This window comes from Serinus canaria, chromosome 2 (assembly GCF_022539315.1).
Source record: "Serinus canaria isolate serCan28SL12 chromosome 2, serCan2020, whole genome shotgun sequence".
In the NCBI taxonomy this organism is placed as follows: Eukaryota; Metazoa; Chordata; class Aves; order Passeriformes; family Fringillidae; genus Serinus; species Serinus canaria.
Genome location: NC_066315.1, coordinates 138,700,324 through 138,728,302, shown reverse-complemented (window position 1 = coordinate 138,728,302; position 27,979 = coordinate 138,700,324). Strand labels below are relative to the sequence as shown.

Sequence of the window (27,979 nt, the reverse complement as noted above, 5' to 3'; positions counted from 1 at the left end):
CTGCCTTATGTGACTTTTGGTTTTAATTATTATTTATCTTCCATGAAGTTTGGAGCCTGGTGACCAACCTGTTTTCTCAAAAGTAGATGTTCAAAATAGATTGAAATATCTCTGAGAGTGATTCGAAAAGGGGGGAGTTAGAGGGAGACAATGTTAGTAGCTCATCATCTTTCTACTGAAAAAGAAAATAGTTGATATTAGCTGTTCAAGGTACCTGTATCCTTTAAGGGAAAAGAGTTTGATTAAAGTCTATAAATACTGATAAACACAATTATGAGTAGAAAATTAATCTTCAAGGTTTTGCATTAATACTTATACTGAAGAAATGTACCTTACTGTATATAAACCAGACATAAGATAGATAACAGGGAATCAATATAAATAGCTGAATTTATATGAGAATTTGCTAATATCAGGAGGAAAATACCCTTTTTCTTTCTAATTGGAAATAATAATTTTCTAATTTCTGGATTTTCGTTTAGAATGTGAAGAACTTGCTCAGCCCTGCTAATGTTTTTGGACATTTTGGCTATATTTTGTGTTAAAATGTCCTCCTATAGAGGGTTCTTTAAAGGCTGTTTTGCTGGTAGTTGGAGACTGACCCACCACAGATAAAGACACAGTATGCAAGTGGGACACTAAAATAGAGAAACCATTTTTAAGGAAAGCACAGATGTGGAAACCCAGCACATTGATTGGCTTTTAGAGTGGTGAGCCTTCCCATCACCTCTCTTTCCAGCATCACAGGACATCAAGAGAAATCTTGCTCCATGAAAGAGGAGAATTAAAAGTCAGAATATTCCTAGTCAGAAAAGCTTTCCTGGAGCATTCTTTCCTTTTATTCCTAGTTGGAGCCAACTGGCTTTCCAACTCATCCAGAGGTTCTGACTTAGATCCTTCGTGGAGAGGTCTGAAGTAAGTGGGATGGAAAACCGTGTAGATACAGGGAAGTAAATTATGTCTGTTCTAGACATATTTCAAGGTGAAAAAGATTAAAAAATAAGTTCCTTTGACAGAGTTTGATCTTGTACTGTGAATGAAACCTTTATTTCAAGTGTGTTTGAAATTTCAGATTGTATGTCTTTTAAATGAGCTTGAAACAGAAATCACAGAATTCACCAGTTACATATGACTAAGCAAACAGTTCTGTTCCATGAAAGCAAGGATACATCAGATTCATGGGCAAATTTTCCTTTTATATACCATTTGAAAGTTGTTTAACTGTGTGGGTATATATGTGTTTTGAGACAATTTTAAAGGCAGGAAATTGTATTTCAAGAAGTATTTAAATAATGTTACCAGATCCAGCAGCCCTGTGTTGTTCCAGTGAGATGGATGCATTCCTGGGAGTTTCCCTTAAGAAAGCAGAGCTGTCTGATTGCATAGAGTGTGCTAGGGCTGGTGCTGGTGTGCAGACTGAGTGCCTGGTCCACTGCCAGCCCTCCTAGGAGCTCCCCTCGGGCCAGACAGCTGCTTGCTTGTCCTTGGGGGAACAAGTTCTTCTACACTTTTGAAGTTTTCAAAACTTGATATATTGTAAACTCTGCAATTTGCTTTTTGAAAGCCATACACCTTCTTAATGTTTATATTTCTGAGTAACTTTCCTGATTTCTGCCCCCCATCTGTACATCCTGCTTTGAGACAGGGAGTTGCACTGGAGCCATGATTTTGTTCCAGCCAAGCAGCGTGGGTCAGGCAGGGTCCCAGTACTGACACTGCTTGTCATCTCCGTGCCATGGCACACAGATTCCTGGAAGTTTGTCAGCAACACTCTGTGGCTTTGAAAGCAGAAAATCACAATGTTCTCAGACAGAAGTTTGTAGGTGATGAAACACAAGCATATTGGATGCCTGTGAACTGCAGATGGCTCTGATAATCCTCTACTGTGTCACTCCAGTTCTTCCCCAGTTTTGTGTCTTTAAAGCCAGCCTTGTCAGACTCAGGCAACCAGAAGCCACCTGTGATGTTCCCAGCAGACAAATTTCTGGGCACTGGTGAACAGAAAAGCTTTTGGGTTAAAAAATCCTTTCAGCCATCACTTCCTTTTCTGTTCTCTTAGAAGAACTGCAGCAGTATTTATCTTGCACAATTCTACAATTTCTAGTGCAAGTTTCTGTTTTTAGTTACACTGATTATTTCTGGAATGCCGTAATAGAGCAGAAGAAGCAGCCAGAGATATCCTAGTTATGTGCCTGAAAGGATGTTCTAAACAGTACTTTTATATGTGCAAGATGCTCAGAGGTTTTACTAGGTTTTTTGTCTGTTAATTTCTTCAGATAACTTCAAGAGGAGCCAACACCAAAAGACACTTAACATTACATTCACATCATATTTCTCTATATATGATATAGAGAAATTACATTTGGAGTATTTCCAGTGATTTGCTGTGGTACAAATTATAACTTGCAGTTTTTACTACGTTTATATTTTTTTTTTCTCCCTACAATGAAGTATGAGGTAAAATAAAGGAAAAAAGTGGTTACTCTAGTTACCTTGAGAAGAGCAGAGGGAAAGACATTGAGTCATCTCTAAAGATGGTGAGGTCTTGAGCCATTTTTGTAAGGACCATCTCAAGTTTATTTATTAGCCTTTAAAAATTTGGTACCAAATTAAATTTCTCCAGTCTTCTTCTTAGTTCCTGTTCAGTTGTAGAGTGTGTCTGCAGCTTCTTGGAATTTGTATTGTGTTTTATATTATGCCTCTCTAGGTAATACTTGGTTTTTATCTTGGGCTAAGTATTGCCCCTCCAATTTGAGTGCTTATCTTCTCTCACAAAGCAGCCTAGCATGTAGCAGTGTTGAGAGGAGACTTGGCCAACACAAACTTCTGTAAAAGACTGCAGCCAGTCTTACTTTTTCATAAAAAACAAACTGTATAAACCAGGAAAAAGCTATCCTGCCAATCCAGCCCAGTTCTGTACCAATGTTCTCTTTGAGGAATCCCTCTGGCAGTTCATTTTCTGTGGCCTTTTTGCCTCTTGGTAGAAATTACATGAACTAACTGGAGATCATTAATCCCCAATCAAATCTAGTAACTATCACTGGTAACTTTCAGGGGTTTTTATTAGTAAGTGCATAAAATATCTCAGAATTTTGTGTAGCAGATTTGTGTTCATTTAAGAGGAGATTTGGAGGTAACCAAGTCCCACATTTCAGACTACCAGAGCTGGATCTAAATTCCTGTGCAAAAAGCCACACAGATACTTAAAAAGAAAATTGCTCTCCTCTTCATTAGGTTTTAGCTGCAGGCAGCACCTGGACACTAATCAAGAAGGGTCAGTAACTCAGTCATCTTAAAAATCTAACGCATCCATGTTCAGATTGTTTAGCCTATTGAATTCAATTACTGGCTTTTCTCTGGCATGCCTAAAACAGATCAGTGCTACTGATTCTCATACCCTTTACCTGGGGGCAGCTTAAGTTGTTTCTAAAACAAGAGTTGAAGAGATAATAAATGGGTAATTGGGCCCTTTTACTTGAATTTGATGAAGAGGTTCCCAAAAAGAAAGTTCCAAAGCTACTTTCCTCTTCCCTTAAAAGCTGTTTATCTTATATGTGAGAATAGAAACTAAATGAATGGAAATTTGAAAATGAATAGGAGAATGGTTGTATATGATACTGTTGAACTACTTGCCCAGATGAAATTAGAGTTAAATTAATTTTTAATCACTCTTTTATAAATGTCTAGATTTCCTCTTTTCACTTCTGTGGTTCATAGTAAGTCTGGAAAATATTTCACCACTCCTTCACCCACTTGTCTGTTTATTTGAAGAGTAATGTAATTCTTTGTCCAAAGCCAAGTGTACACTGCTGCTCTGTATACAGTCCTATAATTTTTATCAGAATATATCCCTAAAAAAATAACCTTCTTTTTTCAAAAAACATCATCCTAACAAGAAGAAGCTTATGAGTATGTTCCATTGATTTATCTTAAATATTTTTCCAGACAGAATTCATATAAGCAAGATCAAAATCAGGGAATTACAGTAAGTTTAAAAAAGCTTTGGTCAGTTTTGCTTAATTTGTTTTCACAGAAACTGAGGTTGTAACCACTTTATTTTAAATTTTAATAAGCCATTCTTCATTTCACTCAGAGTACCTAAATGCATATCACATAACTTGATAAGGACCATTTTTAAAAATTACAAGTGCTAGTTCTATGCAGAGAAAAGCAAACAAGTTGCAGCTGAGAACCACAAAATATGCATCTTAAGTTTTGTTTCTGCATAAAAGGATGAGTCACTGTAGCTGTACTGTCATAGCAGTATCACCTTTTCTTACTCTTGTTACAAAATGCAGCTTCTGTTACTGTGGTTTGTTCTCCAAGCAAAATAAGTTAAACTTGTAGAAGTGCTTTTTGGGCAAGACAACAGTCAGCATGAGAACAACACCAACATGGAAACTGTTCTTGTGCTCCAAGCAGAGGAATTGAGGGTTTAGAACAGTGAATTGGAAATTTAGTGGTAGTTGAAATATCCTTATCTATTTCGCTGATTATTTTATCAGAGGCCTAGAGCTAGCATGGGATAATAGGTACACCTTGAATAGAAGAGTGATTCTTCTCCCTCCCCACCCCAGCACCAAACTGTTGAGTATAACCACATAATTTGGTTTTCCAAGGAATGATAGCAATGTCTGATCCTTGAGTTTTGATTTACTAGAGTGGTTAGTGAAAAAGATGAAATGTGTTCAGAAATCCCCTTTAGCTACAGTCCCCTTACATAATAGCATTGACTTTGGCACAACTTGCAAAGTGTTCCTGAAAAATACATATATTCCTCTTGTTTCAGAATTTACAGTAAATTTTATCTGTGTTGAAGTTTTTATATTAAAAACAACTTTAAAACTCAAAATTTCATAGTTTATTAATAAAATAACTTTAAAATGTGTGCCAGATAGACAACAAATTTCATGTTCTGTGTATTGTGTGCTAATTTTAGACAAAACCAAATAATTTCGAACCTTTTGTTATACGAAAAGGCTCAAAGCCACCTATTGCTTTTATCAGAAGCAGATATGAAAGATGAGCCATAGAACCATTCTGTGTAAGCAGACAACTGTCATCAGTTAGCAGTAATTCCACATTCCTGTGATGGTAATTTCCAGAATTATGGAGAAGAGAGTCACAGTAATGCAGATTGAGTGTGCCTGCCAGCGCAGAGTAATGGGATCAGAGTGGCTGAGGGTTAGTAGCTAAGTGGCATGATCAGCCCATAAAATATTTTCACTAATTGGTCTTCCCCAGTCTGTCATCTGTTCAAAACAGTGTTGTTTATAAACTCCCCTAAACGAGACCTTTATGAGCTAGTGGATATCACTTGTTAAGTACTTTAAAAATTAGGGGTAGGTTAGAAGCACTTTATAACCAATTATTTCTTTGTTCTAGTTTTTCAGCCAAGTTTGGAGAGATTTTATTGTTGTTGTTTCCTAAAATTCTTGAAACTTGTAAAAGAAAGTCAGGGAGAGCTTCTGTAAAACAACACAGTCATGCTGAAGTCTCCCTCAACCTTTTGGGGAGCACTACACTGTTCAGCAAACAGGATGGGGGAAAAGGGGGGAAAAAAGGCTGCTGGATAAAAAGCTGGCATAGCAGCCACAGACCTAAAACCTTCTTGGAGTGAGTTACTCTTAGGTGATAACTGTGAGTTAAGACCAATACTTTTTTGCTTTTGTTTTTGATGAATAACCTATGCAGATGGAAATCCTACCAGACATTAAATTTTTCTGGTAATGCAGAGTGTTATACAGACTGTGAAGGGAAGAGATGGATGTGCCTTTCCTACGTGATGGTTATTAATTTTAAAGGGGTTTCCATGCATCTGGAGTGCTTTCTCTCACTCATGGAAGCAGTAAAATCTTAACAGAATTCTAAGCCTATACCTTCAAATTTTACTCTTGTACCACGTCTCTCATCTCAGTTGCTGTATTAGCCTGTGGCACTAGTTAGCCTTAAGGCACCAACCTTTTATAGTGCTGATGCAAATTGCTTTCTGAACACTCTTTGTTACCGCTGCTGAGAGTGCAGAAATTCCAGGGAACTTTGGTTTATGTGCTCCAATGGTGAGATGATTGCCTGCAGGTGAAGAGAAAATTGCAATTTGGGACAGAGCTTCCACACCAGGTGTGCATTGCTGAGTCAAGAGCAGGTATTGACAGGTCACTGTGCAGCACTGACTGCCTGACTCCTCAGCAGAGGCAGGTTTGAAACCATTAAGAGTCATTAACACAGGCTTGCAAGCACACAAATGACTGTAACAGCACCATGAGATATGATTTCATAAAACTTGTTTTGTCAAGCCTGAGACAATGCAATGGAACAGCAAAGCCCTGTGAGTAGGGATTGTTTGTGGAGGGATGGCTATCCAGAGTTTTGAGCTTGGAAGAAGATAAGGTCATGTTATCAAATGCTGTTTGTTTATCAGCAGCATGCAATAGAAAAATCTAGGGAGGTGTGTCACTTCTTTTGGAAGAAGGAAGGCAATGTTGACTACAAATTATATTGTTAGAACTTCTAAATGCACTGGGATTAGCTATCAGAAACAAAGTCATTTGGATTAAAATACATAGTTTTGAAGAGGTATCTGAGTCATTAAAAATGAAGAGAAAATATTTTTTAAAATATTGTCTGGATTGTAAAATAACTGCTGTACATGTAGAATAGACACTGTCATATATTTCTCTACAGCCTTACCTTTACTATTTCTTTCAGGTTAGTAATGCTAACCTGTCTGCTGTAAGATGCTACAAGGTTTTAGGTTGTTTGCCTAGAAATAAGATGGTGGAGTTGTCCAGTATATTTTTGAAATCAAGTCAGTGGCACTATAATACAGACTAGAGATTACTTAGATTTGGCCTCCATAGAGTAACAAACACACCCCTTATTTTATTTTTTCTGAGGCTGTTCTACCTCCACAAAGCATTGCTAGGCAAAGGGAAACATCATTGCTGGAATGTGCTGACAAGAATTTAATAAAGATGGAGCTGTGCAGCAAGTCTATTCAGAATTAATTGAAATAAATATTCACTCCAGGAGTTTGAAGTTGAACACATTTATTATTGCAGAGGGTCTCTGTCCTGTCCTTCCTCACAGGAAAAATACCCTTGAAAGAGGATATTTCACATCACACTAAAAAAGAATATTGAATATACTGTAAAGTGTGTGGGGGGGTCCCATCATAGTTGCAGATATGCAAGTAGGTCTTTTTGTGCTGTTAGTTTCTGTTTGCCATCTGAGATGTTCAGAGGCTGAGGTCATAGCTTAGTGAGGATTTTTTCTGGCAATAAGGCTCAGTTTTAATAATCATCCATCAATTTTCCTGTCTCTCCTTTCTGCTTGTGTGGCAACAGAATGGAGAATCAGAGAACTGACCTAGGTTAAAGACAACCTTGTTTTATGCAGCTGCACCAAGGGGTGTGTGTATGTTGGAGTTGGTTGGAGTTGCTAGGGAAGCACATGTATGCTCACCAAATTTCAGTATTAATTCATGACACAGATGCCAGCACTACACTCTGCAGTGCTTTTCAAAACAACTGTAACTCCTAAATCTGCAGAGACACTGAAGAGAGAATTTACAATGGCAAGCTTTAGCCCAAGGACACAAGCCTCTTCAAGTCATCCTTAAAGTCCATAAAGAAAGACAGGACTTCTTCATGTCCTAGGATTTAGGTTGACCTCAGTCTTATTTCATGAAGTGGAGTACAGAGCAAAGAAGTTACTGTTTTCCTGTAAATGAGAAAACTCTCACAGTCCATTGTTTATTTTTTCACACTGCAGAGTGTAGGGCTGCCATCATTATCAAAAGACAGCATTTATATGAAATACATTAATTCTGCAGAGTTTTCGGAAGCTCTCTACCAGTTAGAGTGGGGACTACTGAGACACTTTTGTTTCCAATCACAAAGGCTGATCCTAGGAGCTGGACATACATGCAGGTTTATCTGTTCTGTAAGTTTCCGTGGTTGTGGACTGTCAGCATCTTACATCAGCTGTATTTCTCTTCTGATAGCTGTGAGTATGGATAAAAATTGGGAGAATTTATGGAATCACAGAATTGTGAGGTTTGGAAGGGACCTATGGAGACCATCCAGTCCAACCCCCCTGCCAAGGCAGGTCCCCTAGAGCAGGTTACAAAGGAATGCATCCAGGTAGGTTTTGAGTGTCTTCAGAGAGAATCCCTGACCTCCCTGGGCAGCTTTAACAGATTTAAAAGCTGTAATCAGAGTTTAGGACCAGCTCTTTCGTGCCTTTTACTCAGTGGTAAAGTATTTGTTAAGAGAGAAGCACTGAGAGGCCTCCTGTAACAAATGGGTTACTGATTTAATTTGCTGAATATTCTGCCTAGAACTCACAGAACTGTATTAACAATTTTTATGTGGACTATAAAAATGTTAGTGAGACAAGTATTTTTTACATATTTTGGTGGCAGACATCTGCACTGACTAATGTTGCATATTTTCAGTGAACCCATAATAGTTTGCATTTCAGCATAGATTGCAGAGACGTTAGTTCCCACATTCCCCCATTTCCCTTTGTCTTGGAGTCTCCTGTCACTATACAGCAAAGCTTTTTTTTCCCCAAGGATGTTACTTTAAAATTAAAAAGAAGAGGAGAAGCAGCTATGTGAAGTCTTGCCTTTAGGTGAATTTCTGAACTCTGTTCTAGGAGATAGCATTTCCTTTTTTCCAAGAGCATAAACTCAGGTCTTTGCAGAGGAAAGGCAAAAGCACTGCCATCGAAGAAGAAGACTCTCACATGGATTTGTGTCACTTATCAATGAGCAGTTACCCATTGATGCTCACAAGTGGTTCATAATTCTCTCTGAGTAGACAGCATTTTTGTGGGTTCATATTCTTCGTCTGACAAAATGCCTATAACACTTTTGCCAAAGGCAGTGTTTTCCAAGGCTTAGCTTTCCTGGTGCCAAGAATTCTTCAAAAGCAGTCCAAAAGCCAAGTACTAGTGGGTATAAAAAGCCTACTGTGGCAATAGAAAAGGCTTTAAAAACTTTTGTATTTGTTCACACAAGTGTTTCAGTGTGGAAAATCCTGTCTTTAAGCTTCATTAACTTCATAAGACTGCAAACTAAGAGTCCAGTGTTTGATTCATTTTTATGCATTTAAATTTTAAGACAATGAGCATTAAAGTTGAAATGCAGATTACAAGCAAGCAAGAAAAAAAAAAAAGATTTTCACTCCAGAACAGAGTGCTGTGAGACCTGCAGTTCTGCAGCACTCCAGCATAACCCTAGATGGAAGTTTGAAGGGAGCCATTCATAGAAAAATGCAAAATCCTTTGAGCAGTGTACAAAAGAATGGATTGGTCTCTGAAAAGAAAGAGTAATAACTCTAAGCTGCAAGACAAGGATGTCTTTGCCGTGCTGCATTGCCTGAAATCTTCCCCCACTGTCCACCTGTCGAGGATGGATGTAGTGGTAAAACTTCTGAGTCACTGCTGAGAATTTTTCAAAATCCCATTCTCTTACTACTCTACAAGCAGTTTGATATAATGATATACCTATTCTGGCATGCAGAGTGACATCTGAGTAACAAAATGTGGAATGAGAGAGAGGCTGGAGCCAGAGGATGTTTAAGGTCCCTTCTGACCAAAACCATTCTCTGATTCTATGCATATCTCCAAGTGCTGAAGTCTGGGATTCTAGGGAATGTGACTTGACTTCCCAGTGCACACCAACCATCAAACATTGAGTACCTTCAAGTCCAACATTAAGCAAGTATGTAAACACCATATATGGTGCTTGCAGCAGTTCTGTCGTGCACAAAAGATACAAGTCCAAATATTAATACAGAATATTCTATTTAAATGGAGAACAGAGCAGCTTTGTGATTCATCACAGCATGAACACTAGCTCTTCTTTATAGTTGTTCCGTAAAATTCACACAATTTTATATGCTACTCTTGAAATAACACAAACTGAATTCCAGACACAACAAGAGTTGTGTGGGTGATTTCACTTTGCAATGCTATTGCTTGGCAAAATCTGAAACTGTAACATAGGACTAATCAAGTGTTGGATTTCCATGTGGCATCTCTGCAGCCATCTGAACTCAGTCTTTAAAAAGCTGTCTGCTTCCATTGCTGTCTGCTTTTTATTTCCATTATTGAGCTGAATTACAGATAAAATGTACCACCTTTGGAAATTTAACTTGGTTACTGTAGTGGTTTGCAGGTTTTCCTGTATGCCAGAATTTTTCATTCAACTTCATGGCAAATCTGGCCCTGTATTCCTTTAGATGTCTCTAAAACCTCTGGTAATACCTGTCTTGTTGAGTCCTGTGAATTCCCCAGGCTGCTTTGATGCACAGATGAGAGGAGCAGTGAGGAGCGTTGTGTTCCTGTAGGCTGCAGCTCTGTACTGGGCACCTCAGGGACCCTGACCTGCACTGGGGGTTTGGGAGTGACTGGGCAGAGCCCAGGATGTGCAGCTTCTCTGCAGGACATGTAGATGTGCATCTAGTCTGCAAACTCAGCATTCTAAAAGCCATAAGCTGGTCTGAGCTGTGTAGTTTCAGGCAGAATGTGGTTCCTGCAGCTGGTGGATGTGTGGCAGGCAGGCAGGGAGAGAGATGTGCCTGAGTAGATCACAGAGGGTTGCAAACAGCAGTCTGCTTTTAGCTAAATGCTTTCCACATCTGTCATCCAAGCAAAGGGGATTGCAAAACTTTTAAGATTCAAATTAGGTGTTTTTTAAAATCATTGATTTTAAGTATTTTAGTAGTGTTGTGGTGGACTGTGCTGTTAACTAAAACTTACCACGTTATGCATGGATTATTCAGTTTTTAAAAGTGGAGACAAATCAGGGCCTCTGTTTAAAGCCCTGTGAGACTCCATTCAGTTCAAGATGTTTTTTTGTTTTGCTTAGGAGAATAGGAGTGACCAACTAGTCCTGAAGTCTGTAAATTCTTAGAGATCTTAGTAAATTTCTTTAATTTCTTCTGTCTTATTTGTGTAATCCAGAAAATATTCTTCTTTGTCAAAAAAAAAAACTTCACCAGAGTAAGGAAATAAAACTAGATGAGGCTGCTACTGCAGCCTTAAAGCAAAACCCCTGTAGTGCACATGCGTTTCTTAAAATATTTTTTTTCCCCCCCACAGACCTAAAGATTTTCGAAGGAAGTAATAAGAATGAAAGAAGTGCCATCAGGAGTGTCTCTTCTCCTTCAAAGAAAATTCTTCTAATATGGAAGCATCTGTGCAGCTCAGTCAGCCCTTCTATACTGAATGTTTCTGACAGCTGTTAGCAGATTTGACTTGGTAAGATTATAGAAATCACTGTATTTGAAACACCTTCTCAATGCCATCTGTACTCTGCATTGTATGATCTGGTATTTTTTCATGACATTTGATTTGATACTGTTATTAAAGAATTAATACCTTTGTAATGAGTATTTGCATCTCATTGAAACAATACATTGACTAGTGCTATGAAGTAGCTCACTGCTGGCAGCCCAGTGTAGAACAGATTTCCTTAAAGTGCTTGTTGAAACAACAGGCATTAAAGGCAGAGCAACAGAGAGCTACTTTTCCTTTTTTTCCCCCCCCTCAGCCTCAATCTGATTTTCATTCAAGGAACATATTGCAGAACAGAGAACCATTATTATTATGAAAACTAAATGAGGAAACCAAACTTCAGTGTTGAATGATGCAAAAAAAGTCTTAAAATTCACTTCACTTTTGCAAGCCACTTGCCTGAAATTCCTGTCTGCTTTCCTGCTCTGAAAACCCTCAAACCAAAGCTGTTCTGTAGATAAGTAAAGCACTGGTTGCTTTCTGTGTTGTAGGAAATGCTGGTACATTATTTGCCAAATTTTGCAATGTCTGGTGAGGAGAATTTGAGTGTTCTACATCTGTTTCATACAAGCACCATACAGGAAGAAAACCAGTTGTTTATTTATAACCATATTTCATTATGTGAAATAATGGTTTGGTACTGGGCCTTTCTTTGACATTCAGATGGGCTTATCCCAGGAAAAATTCCTATCTAGTGAATGTGCAGCCTTCACTTCCAAGTTAGTTACTACTCTGCATTAACTAGTGAGAGTGTTTTTGAAAGGCCTAGGCTGCAATAAATGCTCTTTTCTGTGTAAGGACACAGTATACAGTTTATTGGTGAGATCTGTGTGACCTCCACTGTTCATCATGTGCTGAATCCTTTGGTCAGCACCTTCACTTTCTTAGGTGGTCTGGAAAAAATACGAGACAGTCTTGATTATTCAGAGACTGGATTTTGGAGAAAATCTTGACTGAATGGGTCTTACTTCTTTTGGCAAACATGCAGTTCTTGAATAGTACTTTTATAATTGGGTAGAGCACAGAGTAACTAGTTAGTTACTCTTTATTACCATGATAGGTCCAGCAAGTGACTGTATATGATTAATGATACCAGAAGCATTCTGGTCAGCATGGTGCCAGTAAATGTCACAGTAAATTGAAAGTTAAAAGAAATTAACTACTGCAAGTGAAGCTTGTGCTTTAGTATATAAATTGTTATAAAATTTGAATGAGGATGGCCACTGTGTTTTCCCCAAGTCATTTGTTTAAGTCACTCCATGTACATCATGTGGTGTGAGGAGGAGGTGGCCGTGGCAGGCAGTTGTGCAGGTGTCCAGCATGGGGAATCCCTCAGGCCCAAATTCCCTGTGAGCTGGGGGGTGCTGTGCTGCTTCCAGCTGCTCCCCCAGCCCAAGAGACAGGTGTGGGAGCTGTTGGACTGGCAGAGCACAGGTGACATCAGCTGCACACCACAAGCACCCTCAGGGATTTGGCCAGGCTGTTCCATGGAGTAGATAACACCAATTGCCTTATTTTGATCAGTTTGATTATGCTGTATCCCTACATCCCTGTGGTCATCAGTCTGTGTGGTCCCAAAAGAACCTGAGATTTGGATATACTGTTGCAGACCAGCCAGTCATAATATATTGTGCACTGTTAGCAGGAGACTCCCAAGTCTTCCAAAGACAAAATGGTCAGAATTGCTTGAAAGATGATTTTTTTTCCATCAGTGACCTCAGTCACTTCCATAGGACCTGCAGGTCAACATATCTCAAGCAGAACTCCGAGCTGTGTCAGTAGAACATGGATGGGAGTGGGCTAACCAGGGAGGGGCAGAGGGAGTTTGCAGTTGGGGTATTAACATGGGTGTTGACAGCCAGTGCCAGCAGGGAAATTAACCCTGTGATCCCAGGCATTATTGTATTTAGTTTTAATAATACCTCTGAGTATCAGTTGCATGTGCCAGGCTGTGGTACCTGCTTCTGTCCAAGAGAGCCATGCTCACATGGGGCCTCATTGTTCTGTCAGTGGGGTTAAGCTGCTACAAAGTAAAGTCCATAAACTATATTATACTTTTCTATCTTCTATCTTAAATGCAAGTGCAGGTAATGAAATGACATTCAACTCACATTCTATCAGCTTTTATCGCCTTTCCCCAAGAAAATGGGTGGAGTCAGAGGTGAAAGAAGTAATGGGAAAAGAGAAAGAACCTAGGAAGGTATCCAGCCCCCAGCCAGAGCCTGCTAGTCACTTGTGCAAAGCGTGTGTGCTACTGAGGCTGAATTCTAAGTGAGATAATTGGAGATTACACAGTAAAGATACCCACTCATCTTCTTCCTGGTGAGCTAAGGGAGCTGCTGGCAGCGGTCAGAGGCCAAAACTGACAGGCTTTTCTTTACTGTAGAATACGACTAGACCTGCTCCCAGTCAGGGATGATCAGGAGGATCCTGAGATGTACAGGACAGCCTCTCTATGTCCGTATAGGGCTGAAGAAAAAGTCTTCCAAACCGATGCTTTCAAGTGAAATGGCCATTCTTGAGCTAAATCTTGTTCAGTCTCCAGCGCTATTCAAAGCTGTTTACTGAGTCTCTTTTTAACTTATCTTGTTTGTAGATAATGAATGAACTGTGCTCAAGTTGAGTTGGTGTTTTGCCTTCCTCTCCTCATTAGCTGATCCAAGTTGCTATCCCAACTGCACCTGCTAGTCTTTTGACTCAGGCATGTCAACATGAGGAATCTCACATCTGCAGTTGGTACAACTACCTCAGATCAGTTACTCTCTGCAATTGTCCATATACAATTTAAAAATAAGGCTAAATAATGTTTATACTACATCTTTTAAAATAAAACTGTTGCCCCAAAGTGTTGAAAACAGGAAATGTATTTCTTTGTCATTACATTCTGTTCCCCGAAGATGTAATGCAATTGAGTTAAAAATCAAATGAATACAGAATTACCATACAAAAGCTTGCCACTTTTATTTGCGTACAAAACAGAAATGAAAGAGGTTCACAATAAATTATCAGTGTGCTCCCATGGAACATTCTTGCGTATTTATTCTAGGTGAGTTAAGAAAACAGTGGTCTCTAACGTAAGAAATCTTTACAAAAGGATAATAACTGGGGTGCAAGGACATCTGATGCATTGTTCTCCAGTGGATTTAGTCAGGTTACTCTGCGAGTAAAGCAGTTAATCCAAAACAAAGAGAAAGTAATCAGCTGGAAAAAAATGGATAACAAACATGAACTTTTGTGAATGGTTCTACATACACCACCTAGCCAGATGCATTTTTCAGATACAGTTTGAAGAGTGAACGGAGCAGTACTCCAGAGAAAGATCTACGAGTGACCTTTCATCATCAGCTAGCACCAACCCACTAACATACTAAACTTCTGGCATGCAAGATAATTACCATTATTGTGTCAACTGGCCATGTACACTTTTTTCTCTTTTAACATAAGAGCCTGTAAACATCTTCAGTGACAGGTGAGGCACCAGGGCAAAAGGCCAAACACAGGTGTGCATAAAACGTTTCCCTTTTTTAAACAGTTCACTGAGGGGAGCTTTTTCCGTTTGCCTTTGTGCGTTCTGGGGTCTTGGCACTCCTTTTGGCTATCCTCCTTGCGAAGCGACTGATTCCCGGGGATCTCAGCTCAACGGCTTCCATCTCTTCTTGGACAGGAGTAAACTCTGGTTGAGCAAGATGAGGTGATGGATAGGACTGGGAGTATGGGGATGGTAAGGGGTAGGACCCGTGAACTACATACGGCTGTTGCTCACCGTCATAAAGGTCCTCAGGGTCATAGATTTGGTAGGAGTTATGTGGCAACTGCACTACTGGGATGTCTTGATCAGTTGGCTCACCGTATCCACCTTAACCCACCACCACCAAGAGTATTCATACGGTTAACACAGGAGAAGGGGAGTAGAAAATTAAAGCATTCATTAGGAAATTGACATTTTATATATAGATATATTTCTATATCATGTGTGTGAGTATATATATATATAATCTTTAAATACATATCTTTTATTCACATAAAGGAACAATGAAAACATTTAACAAAATTAATAAGCTGGAGCAATTGGAAACCCACCAACAGACAGCCAAGTTAGTTGGAAACCACCACCACAATTTGTCAAACGTCCGGTTGTGCTCATTATTCACTGCACACTCTGCCTGCTATAGCTTATTCCAATTATGAGCTAGAATACATGGGTAGCAGGCAAAAATGGGTCAGGCAATAATTTTTTAGCAGTGCCAGGAAGCCAAGTGCATGTACAGCAGCTGTAAGTTCATTAGTGGTAGTCATTATCGTTTCTGGAAAGCACAGAGCAGTTCAGCATCCATCTCTGACCTTCAGCCCAATGAGACCTGAACCAGAATGAGCCTTTCACCTTCTGGATTGGTAGCCATTGTAAGGGATTGGGCCTTAAAACAGGAAATGAACAACAGGGAAGGGAAGTGAGGAGAGAAGGATAGGAAGAGACGACAACAAAAACATTCAGGTAAGTAAAACATACAAATCAGCTCAGGGGCAGATTAAACTGTAAACATCAAACAAATATGCATAACATTTGTAGTTTAGCGCTTTACTAATTAATTTTGATTTTAGGTTTTGGTAATTGTGTTAACTTCTTCCCATGGCCTCTCCGTGCTATAATGAGATGGGAAAGTAGGATACAGAGAAGATACAGAAGGAATCATTTTCTCCAGATGGCTTCACTGGTTAATGATGGACACGTGCATCCCTGTGCCAAGTTACACTACTACAGGTTTAGTAAGGGTCATGCTCTCATGCCACTCAGAGGCACATGGGGAGGTTGAGCAACGCGTTTGAAAAACTACAAATGTAAAAACTCTGCTGTCACAAACATGAGTTGGTAGGGCTTCAACACAGAATATTGAGATGGAGCAGGCTCATACAGCTACACAAACACGTACAGGACAAAACCCACTAGGCAGGATCAGTTTTACAGGCTGGGATCAGACGGTGGTCACTTTCCTTTGGTCACTACGCTGGGTCACCTTCTCTTCATGCTGCAGTCCCACAAAGTAGAGCCACACTGGACACGCAGGTTTTTAGGGAGCCACCACATTTTAGTGCAAGTTTCATCGGTAGCCTCCATCTCACTTGGGCTGTTAGAAAATGCCACCCACACCTCTGCAAAGGGCAGCTGTCCCGACTGCTCGCTACTCACCTCCCATGCCATAGCCAGCGCAGGAGGATGGGTCACAGTACCCTGGAGGCCCAGCAGGACCCGCTGAGCCTGGGGACCCCGTGTGACCAGCAGGACCTCGTGGGCCTGGAGATCCTGGTGGTCCCGGGCTGCCAGTTCGACTTTCTCCTGGAGGTCCTGCATAGAACAGGGAGATGAAAGATCTGCCTGGTGTCTTTCATGAAAGCAGGGATATGAGGCCATCTTTCCTGGCCTGGAAAACATGGCACTGAGTGTGTTATAAACACTTGAGAGGAGGAGCAAGGCATCCTGGTTCTGACTCCCCTGGGCAAGCTGAGGGAAAGACTTCAGCCTCTGGCAAGGAAGACAGAGCAGCAGCCTGAGAGGAGACCCACTTCCAACGAGCTTCCTCTCTGGCTACTGCTTCATTTTCCTTGCCAAAGGCAGCTTCTAGGCAGAACTGGAGCAAAGGTTTCACCAAACATCACACTTCTAATGTTTGGTGAAACCTTTGCTCCAGTTCTGATCCATGGCTGTCCTTTCTGACATGGGGAAAGGACAGCCCTGGATGCCTGCACAGCTCTTGATTCCTCGCACTCCCTTTCAATACAGTTTCTAGGTAATGCTGTGACTTGACACCAGTGCCTAACAGCCAGGATATCCTTCCTCCTGAGGTCAATGCAATTTTATTCCTGTTTCAACAGGACCTGGTTATCACTCTCTCTGCTTTTTCAGGACCTAAATATAAACCCATGTGATATAATGTGCTTAATTTATAAACATTTCTCTGTCAGCTCACATTTAGGTATGACATTAAGTCAATGAGAAAACAAATGTAATTAGTCCAGATTAATTTTTTCCCCTTCTAGAACCCATGTCTGGAAAAAAAAATACATGAAACATTTTTAAAAGGGGGGCTTGGGAAAGCAGTTTATTATAGAGAAAATGAAAATATTTGTGTAATGGGTGACACCATCATGTGGCACATCCCAACATGATATTACATAGAAAGACCATTATGACAGTTAAGGTGCCTGAACTGCTACTCTTCTGCTATTCTCCTTAAGGAGAAAGACAGAGCTGCTGTAAGCTTCTTCACACATGGGTCAGAATGGTCTAATCCAGATGCCTCAAATGTAAGTTTACCTGTGGATCCTGGTGGGCCTCGGGGTCCTTGTGTTCCAACACCTGGATTGCCTTTCTCTCCTTTCTCACCTGGTAAACCTAAGGAAATAGTATTCAGTCACATTTTGATCAAAAGTGTGAGCAGTGTTTATTATTTAACCAGAATTATAGTTCCACATGTTATTTTTCATCTAAAAACAGATGGCAGAGAAGGAAGAAGGTGAAAATTAAAAATTATTTGGTTCTTTTTCCATCCCTCCCCTGACAGCCTCTGAAGGGAAATGTCATTCTTGGGGTCTTAAACATTCCTGCTGCCATGGTGGTTTCATCAGGATGGTATGCAGAGGCATCAGCCAGTTTCTAGGCTGCACTTCCTGTGGAAAGCTCCCTCTGGACTATACCAGTGTGCAACTATTGTAAGTCAGAAGACTTTTCCAAGCCTCGTAGCTATAAATTACTGTGCGGCCCCAAAAAGTCAAATTTCAGTGGTACAGCAAATTTTCCTTCAAACATTCACCCACCAAAGAGTGGTACAGCACAAGATTCTTCATGGAGAGAGTTGTAGCCAGTTATGGCAGATTCTTGTTAAAACATGAGAAAGGAGTTTCAGCACAGTCAAAATCTGACCCCCAAGTAAGGCCCAATCCAAGGGTTTCCCAGTCTTGAAACTCTGATATTCCAACAGGCAGACCCAGTGAGATGTGCTCTTGCACTCGCTCGTGGCACTAAATTTCTCTCCCTGAGTCTGATCCTTGGAGATCACAAATCCAGTAATTCAGAGAAAGCACTGCTTGCCTCCAGCTTTCCATCTCCTTCTGCACTACCGCTATGGCATCCTATAAAAACACTTTCTATATGCAGCCATCACAATAAGCAGTGTTGAACTATAGTAGGTGTCAAAACTATAAATTCCAGACCCTGAGTTTCCACTGGAGACTTGGAAATTCTCATAAAGTCTGTGTTTGATTTGGATGGTTCAAAGACACCAAATCCTGGCTGGTTTGTGGGACTTCCCCCCCATTTTACAGACCTCCCTCCCAGCACTGGTAATTGCTCTCCTGGCTTCACAGTTTCCCTGCTTTCAGAATCAAAGTTTATACACAGCACCTTCATCAACACAGAGCAGAAAGAAAACATCTGCTGCCCTGGATGGGGCCATATCTACAGCTCAACTGACTGGGCTCCTTCCCTCAGGGAACTGCTACCTCTTAGGGCTAAACAGCTGGAGAACACCTCATTTTTGCAAGGAATCATAGAATCACAGAACATGCTGAGTTGGAAGACACCACAAAGATCATCAAGTCTGGTTCCCAGCCCTGCACCATCACAAGAGTCACACCCTGAGAGCATTGTCCAAATGCTTCCTGAGCTCTGTCAGGCTGGTGCTGTGCCCACTGCCCTAGGGAGCCTGTTCAGTGCCCAAACACCCTCTGGGTAAAGAACCTTTTCCTGATACCCACCCTATGCCTCCCCTGACACCCTCAGGCCATTCCCTTGGGTTCTGTCACTGTCACCACAGAGAAGGGATCAGTGCCTGCGCCTCCTCGTCTCCTCACAAGGAAGTTGTAACTGCAATGAGGTCTCTCCTCAGTCTCCTGGCTGAACAAACCATGGCCTCAGCCCCTCCTCATCAAGTTTCCCCTCAGGGAGTCACAGAAGATCTTTTTTACCTTCTTAAGCTAATTTGTAATGGAAGTAAATAAGTAAATAAAGAGTCTAAGTGTGGGAAAAAAATGTAATTAAAACCCATCAGTGGCAAAGAATTGCTCACATCAAGTTTATCAAATATTAGTCTGCTGAATGTTGCGGTGTAAGCAATATCCTGTCCCTCAGGTGTGCCAACTTCTTCCCCTCCCTCTTGCCCTCTTCCTAACTGCTGTCTGTCAAGTTCCACATTCCAGCAAGGGTGTCATGTGATTGGCAGAAGTTCAAAAGATGCTTCTCAGACCTGGGGTCATTGGCCTGTCCAGGTGTCATTGTCCCCTGAGACCCTCCCCCTCCCACCTGGTTGGTGGCTCACCTATCCTCTCCCTCCCCCCTCCCTGTGGGTTTAAAAGGCATTGGAACCCTGCAGTCAGGATTCTTTTGGAGTTGTTACCGAGATTCAGAGCTCTGTGACCCTGGAATAAACTCTGGATTTAACCCTCCGACAGAACCCGCTCTCTTTCCTCTTCACCATTGCCTGAACTTTTTCCACTGGAGGTAAACTGAGTTTCTACCATGCCTGACCTCATTCCGAGTGCCCAACTGCAACCTCCAGCCAGCCAAAGGTGTCTCTGAGGTGAAACATCCCAGCTGCTACCTCTGGTCCAGCACTAGGGCTGAATGAGCCCAGGCACGCTCTACCCAGCAATACTGGGATTTTATTCCAATAGCTGAAGTGGATTCAGTAGCTGTGGAGGAGTTCTGGGTCTTCTGCAGGAACAAGAGGCTTCTAGGGCAACAAACTGTCTGACCCAAGCACATGGAAAACACAGGCCACCCCACTGCAACCAGTAAATCCATTTTGCTTAGCCCTGGCTTACTTCAAACATACGCAGAAACTCATCTATTGCAATTCTCTGTACTGCAGGCTTTGTAACAAGGTAAATGTATCCAAATTATCTCTTACCACACAGGACCCGCAGGGAAAGGTTCGCCCTTTGCAAAAGGCAAAGTCTGTTTTTGTGAATTGCTTTTTTCCTGAGAAGACTGACCCACTACAACCATCTGCAATCCACATAGCTGTGTAGTACAAGGACCATTGCTTATCTTACTGCATGGTAACATTTCTTGGTGACTTCAAAGGCAGCAGCCACAATGTTTTGAAATCACAGCCTGCCATGCACTCAATTATTATTATTAACACACACCAAACTACACACTCGTATGTGATGTTCACAGGATAAAATGTCAGTAAGAAATGCTAAACATGGAACAAATCTACTCAGGCTAGGAAGAAAACATTCATTCTAGAATAAATGATGAATCTCTTGTGCAGGGCAAACCTTCTTTGAAAGCAAACACTGAAGGCCAAGATAAAAGTCTGCATCAGGTTTCTTTTAGTCTGATTTCCAGTAAAGTTTATCCAAGTTGAAGAGAACATAAACACTGATGCAAAATTATCCTATTCATAAGGCAAAATGCTCATGAGTTAGAGCCATGGACTTCCCTAAGGGACTTAAGAGACTCCCAGACCTCTTAGCTCACTCCTAATAAATGGCAGAATATTCAAAATTCACCCAAGTCATCTGTGGTGCCAGCAGAGCATGGCTTACAGAAAGCCAACCAGACAAGCCATCACTCTTGTGGGTTACTGCATTGTAGGTTCCTGCAATGCTTAATTGCTCTCAGAATGAAAGTGTATCAAAAGTTGCCATTTGAGTTAAAAATGCCTTCAGGTCCCAGGAACTGCTTTCATGTTTGTGCTCTGGACATGCTTCAGCAATACCATCAAAGTGTCTCTCCCCTTCATCTAACCATGGCTTTATGTCTTGTCCCCATCCAAAATAAGCAATGCCTTCATTTCAGCCCCATGGAGATCACAAGCAGCTGAAGTCAATGATTTCCAACCCTTCACTAAAGATAACTCTCATAGCAGCAGTTACTGAAAACAACACCAAGCTCATGAACACATTCTCTAGCAAAGAAAAGTAAATGTCCATGGTATCTGCGCAAATGGAAATCTCAGGTGTTCTTTATCTAATTTAGTCTTTAAGAGAATACTGTCCTGTGAGGAGAACTATGTATTGCACTTAAGAAAAATTAAACTACTAACAAAAATATCCTCTTTTCAAGATGTTCAGCTGTAAGCATAGTGTAAAATAACACATGGTTGTGATTTTTTTTTTTAAACCAGATGAAGCTAAAACTGGAAATAAAAATATTTAATTGACAAAACTGGCAAAAGTTCCATTTAATTCCACTGAAATTTTGCCATCACAGCTGTAAATGTGTCTTTTGATAACACATGTTTGACTGGCTCTTTCATATGAAGCCAGGAAGCAAATAAAGATGAAGCTGTGCTTGAGAACAGTAACTTTCCCAGTGACAGCTTAGGTATTTATTGTACTTTAATCACAGTGGGATGGGCTGAGTAGCTGTAAGTTTTATTCACCAATTCAGACCACATAAGAGCTGAAGTCCATTCAGTAGCAGAACTGCACTTTTACAGCATCTGAAAGTTAGCAGTGCCTCAGACTAATTTTTACTATGGCTTTTCCATTTTTCCACAAAGTTGAGAAAACAACCCAAATATTATAAAAATAACTGGAAACCAAAAAGAAGAAAATAACCTGTTGATTCTTTTGGTTACTATACAATTTTGCAGAGGTGCAACCACTTCCTGGGCACTCAGAAGCCAGACACTAGCTCTTTAAGTCCCAGATCATAAACAAAACCAAAACAAAATATCTTCAAACTAGCTGAAAGGAAAATGGAAACCAATGCTGTGAGCTAGCTAAAATTAAAATAGAGATGAGGGCTGTGAATAATCAATGTTTGTTTTTTTTCCAAACTCCTATACTTATGCAAATAAGCAAAGAGCAAAATTCTAGTAATTTATCTGGGATTATGTACTGTAGGGGCCTGGTAATACAACGTGGCCTCTCAGCTGGCAACAGACACTGAGAACTGAATCTGTCAAGAGAATGACTTGTCCTTTCTCACTGAGGTGGTCTTTCTTGGAAGGACCAGCTCAGTGTGTTACTAGTGAGAGGAATCCCATCCAGGAATGGGACATTTTGGACCGAGAAGTTCAAGTGGAGGTTTCTAACAGAACTCCATACACTCAATCCATGTCTCTTTCCAAAGCCTCTGATTAATGCTTGGCAGAGTGACAAGGAAAACAAGGGAAAAGAAGCTGTTGGCCAGGCGAGTGAGCAGGGAAGTTCACTGATGTCTCTCACTGCTGACATTCCCAGTACAGCTCTCTTTGGTGCACCATTTCTAACCAGTTCCACACCTGCCTTCTGAAGTGCCCCTTCTTACAGGCTGGGATTGAAGAGGAGGTAGGCAAGAGAGGTGAGCTGAATGAAACATCTGGCCTCCCCCCACCTTTCTATCTTCCTGCTCTACCAGAACCTTGCCACCTTGCCATTCAGCTCAGAGCCAGTAACAGGCTCCTGCAGCAATTCCAGCAGTTTGAGGGGGGAAAAGGCCACACTACTAGATAAGCAAACAGGTGTTTGTTTCTTCCTAATGACTCTTACTTCTTAGCACACTCTGTTGCAGGGCATTTTCTGAATTTAAACGTGGAGCCTGACTTTCAGAGTTGCTAATCTGGCACTGGGCTTGAACATTAAATTGGCTTCATATACAACCAAAATGCTGATGACATCAGTGAGAAGAAACACATTTTACATAAAGACTTCCAGGTGGCTGGCTGGAGAGCTTCAGGACAGGACGATACATTGTGTTTGCTGAACAAATTAAATGCAAACAATGTTTCAGAACACAGCAAGGGATGGAGTCTGACTCCATTTACCCTCCTCTCTCTTGTCACTGGAAACTTTAAAACCCTTCCATCCAGAAGCTGAGCAATTTTAGTCAGCTGCTTCCGTGCATGATATGGCATTAGGAATCAAGTGAGGACTGGGAATCCATTAAAAACTTCCAATCATTTTCCACAAGCATGAAGCTGGTTAAATAATTTTTAATTTTAATTTTTGCATTTTGGGGTTAGCTTAGAGAAATGGGTTCAAAAATACCCCAAGAGTCTGCAGCAAAAGGCATCTTCCTGCTCAGAAAACTGCTACTGCATCAAACACACATCAGTCTGAAAGTTCAATTGTTTCTGAAGAAATCAAATCTTCAAGGAGCAATACATTATTATATACTTTTGCCTGGTTTCTGAAGGAGCTCCTTCATCTTTCTTCCAGATTCTGTTCAAGCCTCCAGTTATATGAATGTCCTAACATCCATTTAAACTCCAAATAAACCAGCCAATTATTTTGTCTTAGAGTTTACACATGGATTCTTGATTCTTGAAACAACCTCATTTTAAGTTGAAAATATTGTAGAACACTCCCAACATTTGGTGTCACATTTTATGAAAATCTGACTGCAGTTCTGAGGGATGATTGATTAGAGCTTTCTCTCTACCAAGTATAAAACTCCCCACAAGCACTACCTGCCAAAATCAGCCCCTTCTAACATCAGTTATCCCTACAGAGGGGAAAGGGTAATAGAGAGGGAAGGGGCAATATTCTTTCTAATGTCTTTTTACCCTTTCTGTACTCTGCTGCCAGTGCTGCTTCCCAGTCTGCAGTGGGCTGACTCACATCATGTTTCATTTAAATGACTGCATCTAATCACTCTGGGATCCCACAATGTGTGTCTGGACATCAGCACAGCAAATACAATGGAAAGTATAGAACACGTTGGACACATTCCTTTTTTTGTAGCCTGGCATTTTGGGTGTCCCTTTTCTGAAGTCCTAGCTTGAAAAACCACTCCCCAAAGAGAAAGGAAAGATTTAAAATATACTAGTGTGGAATCAAATATTCTGAAATCTGTATTCAGTGTCTCCAGATCACCCTTTTTAAAGTCAGTTCCTTGATTGCTGTCTCTTCCATTCTTCTTTTCTACTTGTCTCACACTCCCTCATTCCTCCTCCTTTCTGGACAGTGCCTGTTTTTTTGCTCAGCTGGAGCAGGCAACAGTAGGACTGAAGGGTCAGTACCTGAAGCCTTGCCTCTTTTTTCAAAATGGTAATGGAATTTACAGTCTTGAGGGCAAGACTCACAGGTTCACTCCAAGACTTTCTATTAAAAACAATATTATAACTATGGTCATAATGGCTACTGTGAACTGGAACTATTAAGTTCCTGAACAGTCTACACAGCAATTAATTTTTAAAATCCCAGTTAGGAGACTTTGTAACAGCAACACCAATTCACTGCTTATGAATATCACATTTATCTCTTGGGGTTTTGGTCACCTCCTCATGCGATGTTCTTTCACAATTATAGATCTACTCAGTATTATGTCCTGAGGTTAGTGCTACTCTGGGACACAAAAGCCCAGGCTGCACAGAAAGGGAGTAAATCAAACATGGAACTTGTTTTGTTATTAGACAATGCTTGTGGAGGAAAGGAGAATGGGATCTAGCCTTCATTTGAGAATACAGAAGAGAATTCCTGTAAATGTGTATTACTTCTGCCTAACCTCACCCTTTCTTCTTCTTGATTTTCTCAGCCCCTCAAACTAGGAATTTTTCTCTATTCTTATCAATCTTGTTCCTTTCAGGTGGTCATGACTCAGAAATTCCTGGACTGAAACATCTGAAGCTATCAGAAAAGCTCAGCATTTCCCCAACATACTTGTCAGTTTTGCATCAATTGCTCTTTTGCTGATATATTTAGAAATTCTACTCACTTTGGAGTCTTACTAAGAAGAAACATGATGGGATGTGCACAATTAGATTCCACCAATCTTTATCAGTTTAAACACTAAACCTCTGTCTGATCCTGCCAATGACACTTGGCAAAGCCTGCATCACGTTCATGACCGAGTCTCCCAAGCTTTCATTATGGTCTGTGTTAAGCTCACCAATTAATTAGTGAGACAATGTTGTTTTCACATGTAGACAAAAGCTATTAGAAGGCATCATGGAAGGGAGATACAATTTTGTATTTGTGAAATATGAAACCTACCTCTTTCTCCTGGTCTTCCTGGCTGACCAGGGCTTCCTGGAAACCCTTGCATGCCTGGTGATCCTTGCTCACCCTGTGGCCCTGGAGCCCCTGGCCGACCTGGCTCACCAGGAGGTCCCGCGATGGTTCGTGTTGAGACAGACTGGCTTGGAATCTGGTTCAGAATCGAGTTATATCTTGCCATATGACCTGTCAGGGAAAAAAAAGGTGTAATTTTCAACTAGCAGTGGAAAATCTGGTTCAGCAAAGTTTCAGCAGAGTACTGGCAGGTTCTCAAGGCTGTGGTCTGTCATGCTTTGGTATTATGAAGTTGTGCACTTGTTGGGGGAGAAACAGTAGGTTAGGGATGCACAGAAATGGGAACTGTTGTGCAAGCTTTTATTTTCTTACTTTGGTAAGGGTTTGGGGCGCTTTTGTATTTTATGTCTATAAAAATTTAAAATTTTTATAGACATAAAATACAAAAGCAGAAGCTTCTGTATACTGTTATAGCTTGGAGACAATTCCAGGTTTTTTTTCAGAAGGCTGATGCTAATCAGCCCTAGTTGGACATAAATCCGGTTGAACATAAATCTAGTTGAAACATAAATCTCAACTGTCTAGTCTAAAACAAACAGAACCCCTTGGATATTTTGCAAAGTGTCATATTTGTAAGTAGCTGTGGCAGGAAAAGATCCATTCCAGAGAGAGAAGCACGTGGACTGTCCATGTACTTGCCTTGGATGAGCTGCTCACACACTTGACGAGCAACAGCCCGGACCATTGCTTGGGACTGGAGATCACCCTGGATAACAACAGCACGGAGTCATGAAACAGTTTCCTGAGTCAGTTCTGTGCTGACAGCACTTGGAGCAAAGAAGGATATTTATTATTGCTGAGACATCATATCCTCACAGATGAGAAAGGAAAGCCAAAGAAACTTTGTGATTTCACTGGTTCTCATTTCTCTTTTTGGCCAGCAATCAGAGGTCTGAGGAGATAACCCTAATGAGAGATTTGGATGCATGCATATTGCCACATCCTTCCCACCTTCAAAACATTAATGTAGCTACATAAAAGACCTTGTCTGGAAAAAAAGGAAAGTTTGCTTAATTGCAAAGATAAATCTACTGTGCCTGTAAACACAGAGGAACATAATTTTTTTGGAAAAGCTCTTTATGAGACAGAAGGCCAGGCAGGAAAAAAACCCAACAGCTAACATGAACACAGACTTACCCTTTCACCCCTTTCCCCCTTAGCTCCAGGAGGACCCTATGAAAAGATTTAATACAAAATTAATTCTCATTTCGTTCTGTTCAAAATTTTTAACACCTGAACTTTGCCTGCCTTGCAGGTTCATAGTAAAGGGAGAAGAAATAAACAATAAGCAAGTTTTCAGAAGGTTATGTGACAGTGACAAATACACTTCTATCATTTTTGTACTCAACAAAATGTTCACCTTTGGCAATTACATGGGTACAATGACTTTCACAAGTCTTTGCCACACACTGAATTCACTCATTCAAAATGATAGTAAGGTCAGGCCACCACATGATGCATTTCACATGGCTGAAACAGGTCTAATTTTTGCAAAATAGCAGCCTGAAATTTGCTGTACTGAGACTCTGCATCCACTATGAACAGAGCAAGCAATGGGATTAAAATGCACAGAAAAATACATTTGCTATTAAGGATGATGTAAAACTGTAATGATGGTGAGGAGGATTATGGATTGAAACAAGCTGTCTAGGGCACTTGCAACTTCACCAGTGTCAGTTTTTGGGGGAGGCCACACATTTCTCAGGAACTCCTGAAGAAGGAAAGGTCTGTTGGTCAGAGCCTGGTGCTAATAACACCAAGGCCATGGGTTTGGTGCCTGTATGGGCCAAACACTTGGGAGCTGGACTAGATCCTGGTGGTTCCCTTCCAACTCAGACTGTTCTGTGCTTCTGTGTAGGCAACCAGCTGACAGATGCATGGTTAAGCACAGCTTATTCTATCCTTGGAGGGAGGAAACTCCTACTAAGACTAAAAGACTATTTCTAAGGACTCTATTCTATAACTCTGTTTTGGAATAGAAAGCTCAGTAATTTTTCAGCCACCAGTTTTTTCTGCACAACTAGAGTCTATCCATGCACAGCAGAGCTCTGGCATGACTCACAGGAATATCTACATTCTAGAAAATTTTGTTCAGTACATGGAACATGTGTTTGGACAGGAACTGCATAGTTAACATGTTATACATTTATAGTAAAGGTTCCATAGCTCATCAAATCTCCTTTATAGATTCCATGATTGCACTTAGAAACTATGCAGAACTGGGCATTAGATTATTATCTTTGCTTATGTATTATCAGTCAATTTAATTTCATTTCCACTTAACCAAATGAAAATGCTTGCATTGGCTAAATCTACAAACCCTTGGAAAAAAAAATTCTATTTTACAAATAGAGTCAGAAATATACACCATCCCATCCTGATGTCTTTAAAAATTAAATAGGATGTTTAGTCTAATAGATGGGAAAAAGCTGAACAGGCTTATAACTGCTCTCAACAGGTATTCAAATGTTAAAATACGAATACATAATGTTGTCTGAACTCTTACAGAGACAAAAAAGTCCACTATAAATATTCTCTTTTACATAAAATACACATTGGTTTCATAGATGTATTCCTTTCTTCCAGTCAAAATGTTTTGTTCTGAGGTTTTTTAAATAGTTCATAAAAAAAATAACAACTGAGAGATGAACTTAATATTGGAGGTTCCTAA

The 27,979-nt window shown here is 40.5% G+C and overlaps 2 protein-coding genes across 9 annotated transcripts in view; one reads left to right on the top strand and one right to left on the bottom strand.

The window, feature by feature from the left end:
- Positions 1-11,403, top strand: part of MRPL13 (mitochondrial ribosomal protein L13) — a 28,810-nt gene extending 17,407 nt beyond the window's left edge. Inside the window, exon 7 of the mRNA XM_009087855.4 lies at positions 11,113-11,403. Within this exon, the coding sequence (XP_009086103.1) occupies positions 11,113-11,137 (25 nt within the window). The 3' untranslated portion in view covers positions 11,138-11,403. The remainder of the gene's footprint in view (positions 1-11,112) is intronic.
- A 2,840-nt stretch (positions 11,404-14,243) lies between these two features.
- COL14A1 (collagen type XIV alpha 1 chain) overlaps positions 14,244-27,979 on the bottom strand; it is a 114,862-nt gene continuing 101,126 nt past the window's right edge. For 3 of the 8 annotated variants that reach the window (XM_018913443.3, XM_030228483.2, XM_050971465.1), the window contains 6 exons: positions 26,446-26,481; positions 25,948-26,014; positions 25,231-25,419; positions 17,618-17,695; positions 16,493-16,648; positions 14,244-15,163 (listed from right to left, as the gene is read on the bottom strand). In XM_018913443.3, the coding sequence (XP_018768988.2) occupies positions 14,841-15,163; positions 16,493-16,648; positions 17,618-17,695; positions 25,231-25,419; positions 25,948-26,014; positions 26,446-26,481 (849 nt within the window). In that variant the 3' untranslated portion in view covers positions 14,244-14,840. Of the gene's footprint in view, positions 15,164-15,299; positions 15,723-16,492; positions 16,649-17,617; positions 17,696-25,230; positions 25,420-25,947; positions 26,015-26,445; positions 26,482-27,979 lie in introns of those variants that run through there. The other 5 variants (XR_007776976.1, XM_050971466.1, XM_050971467.1 and 2 more) reach the window with 5 other exon arrangements.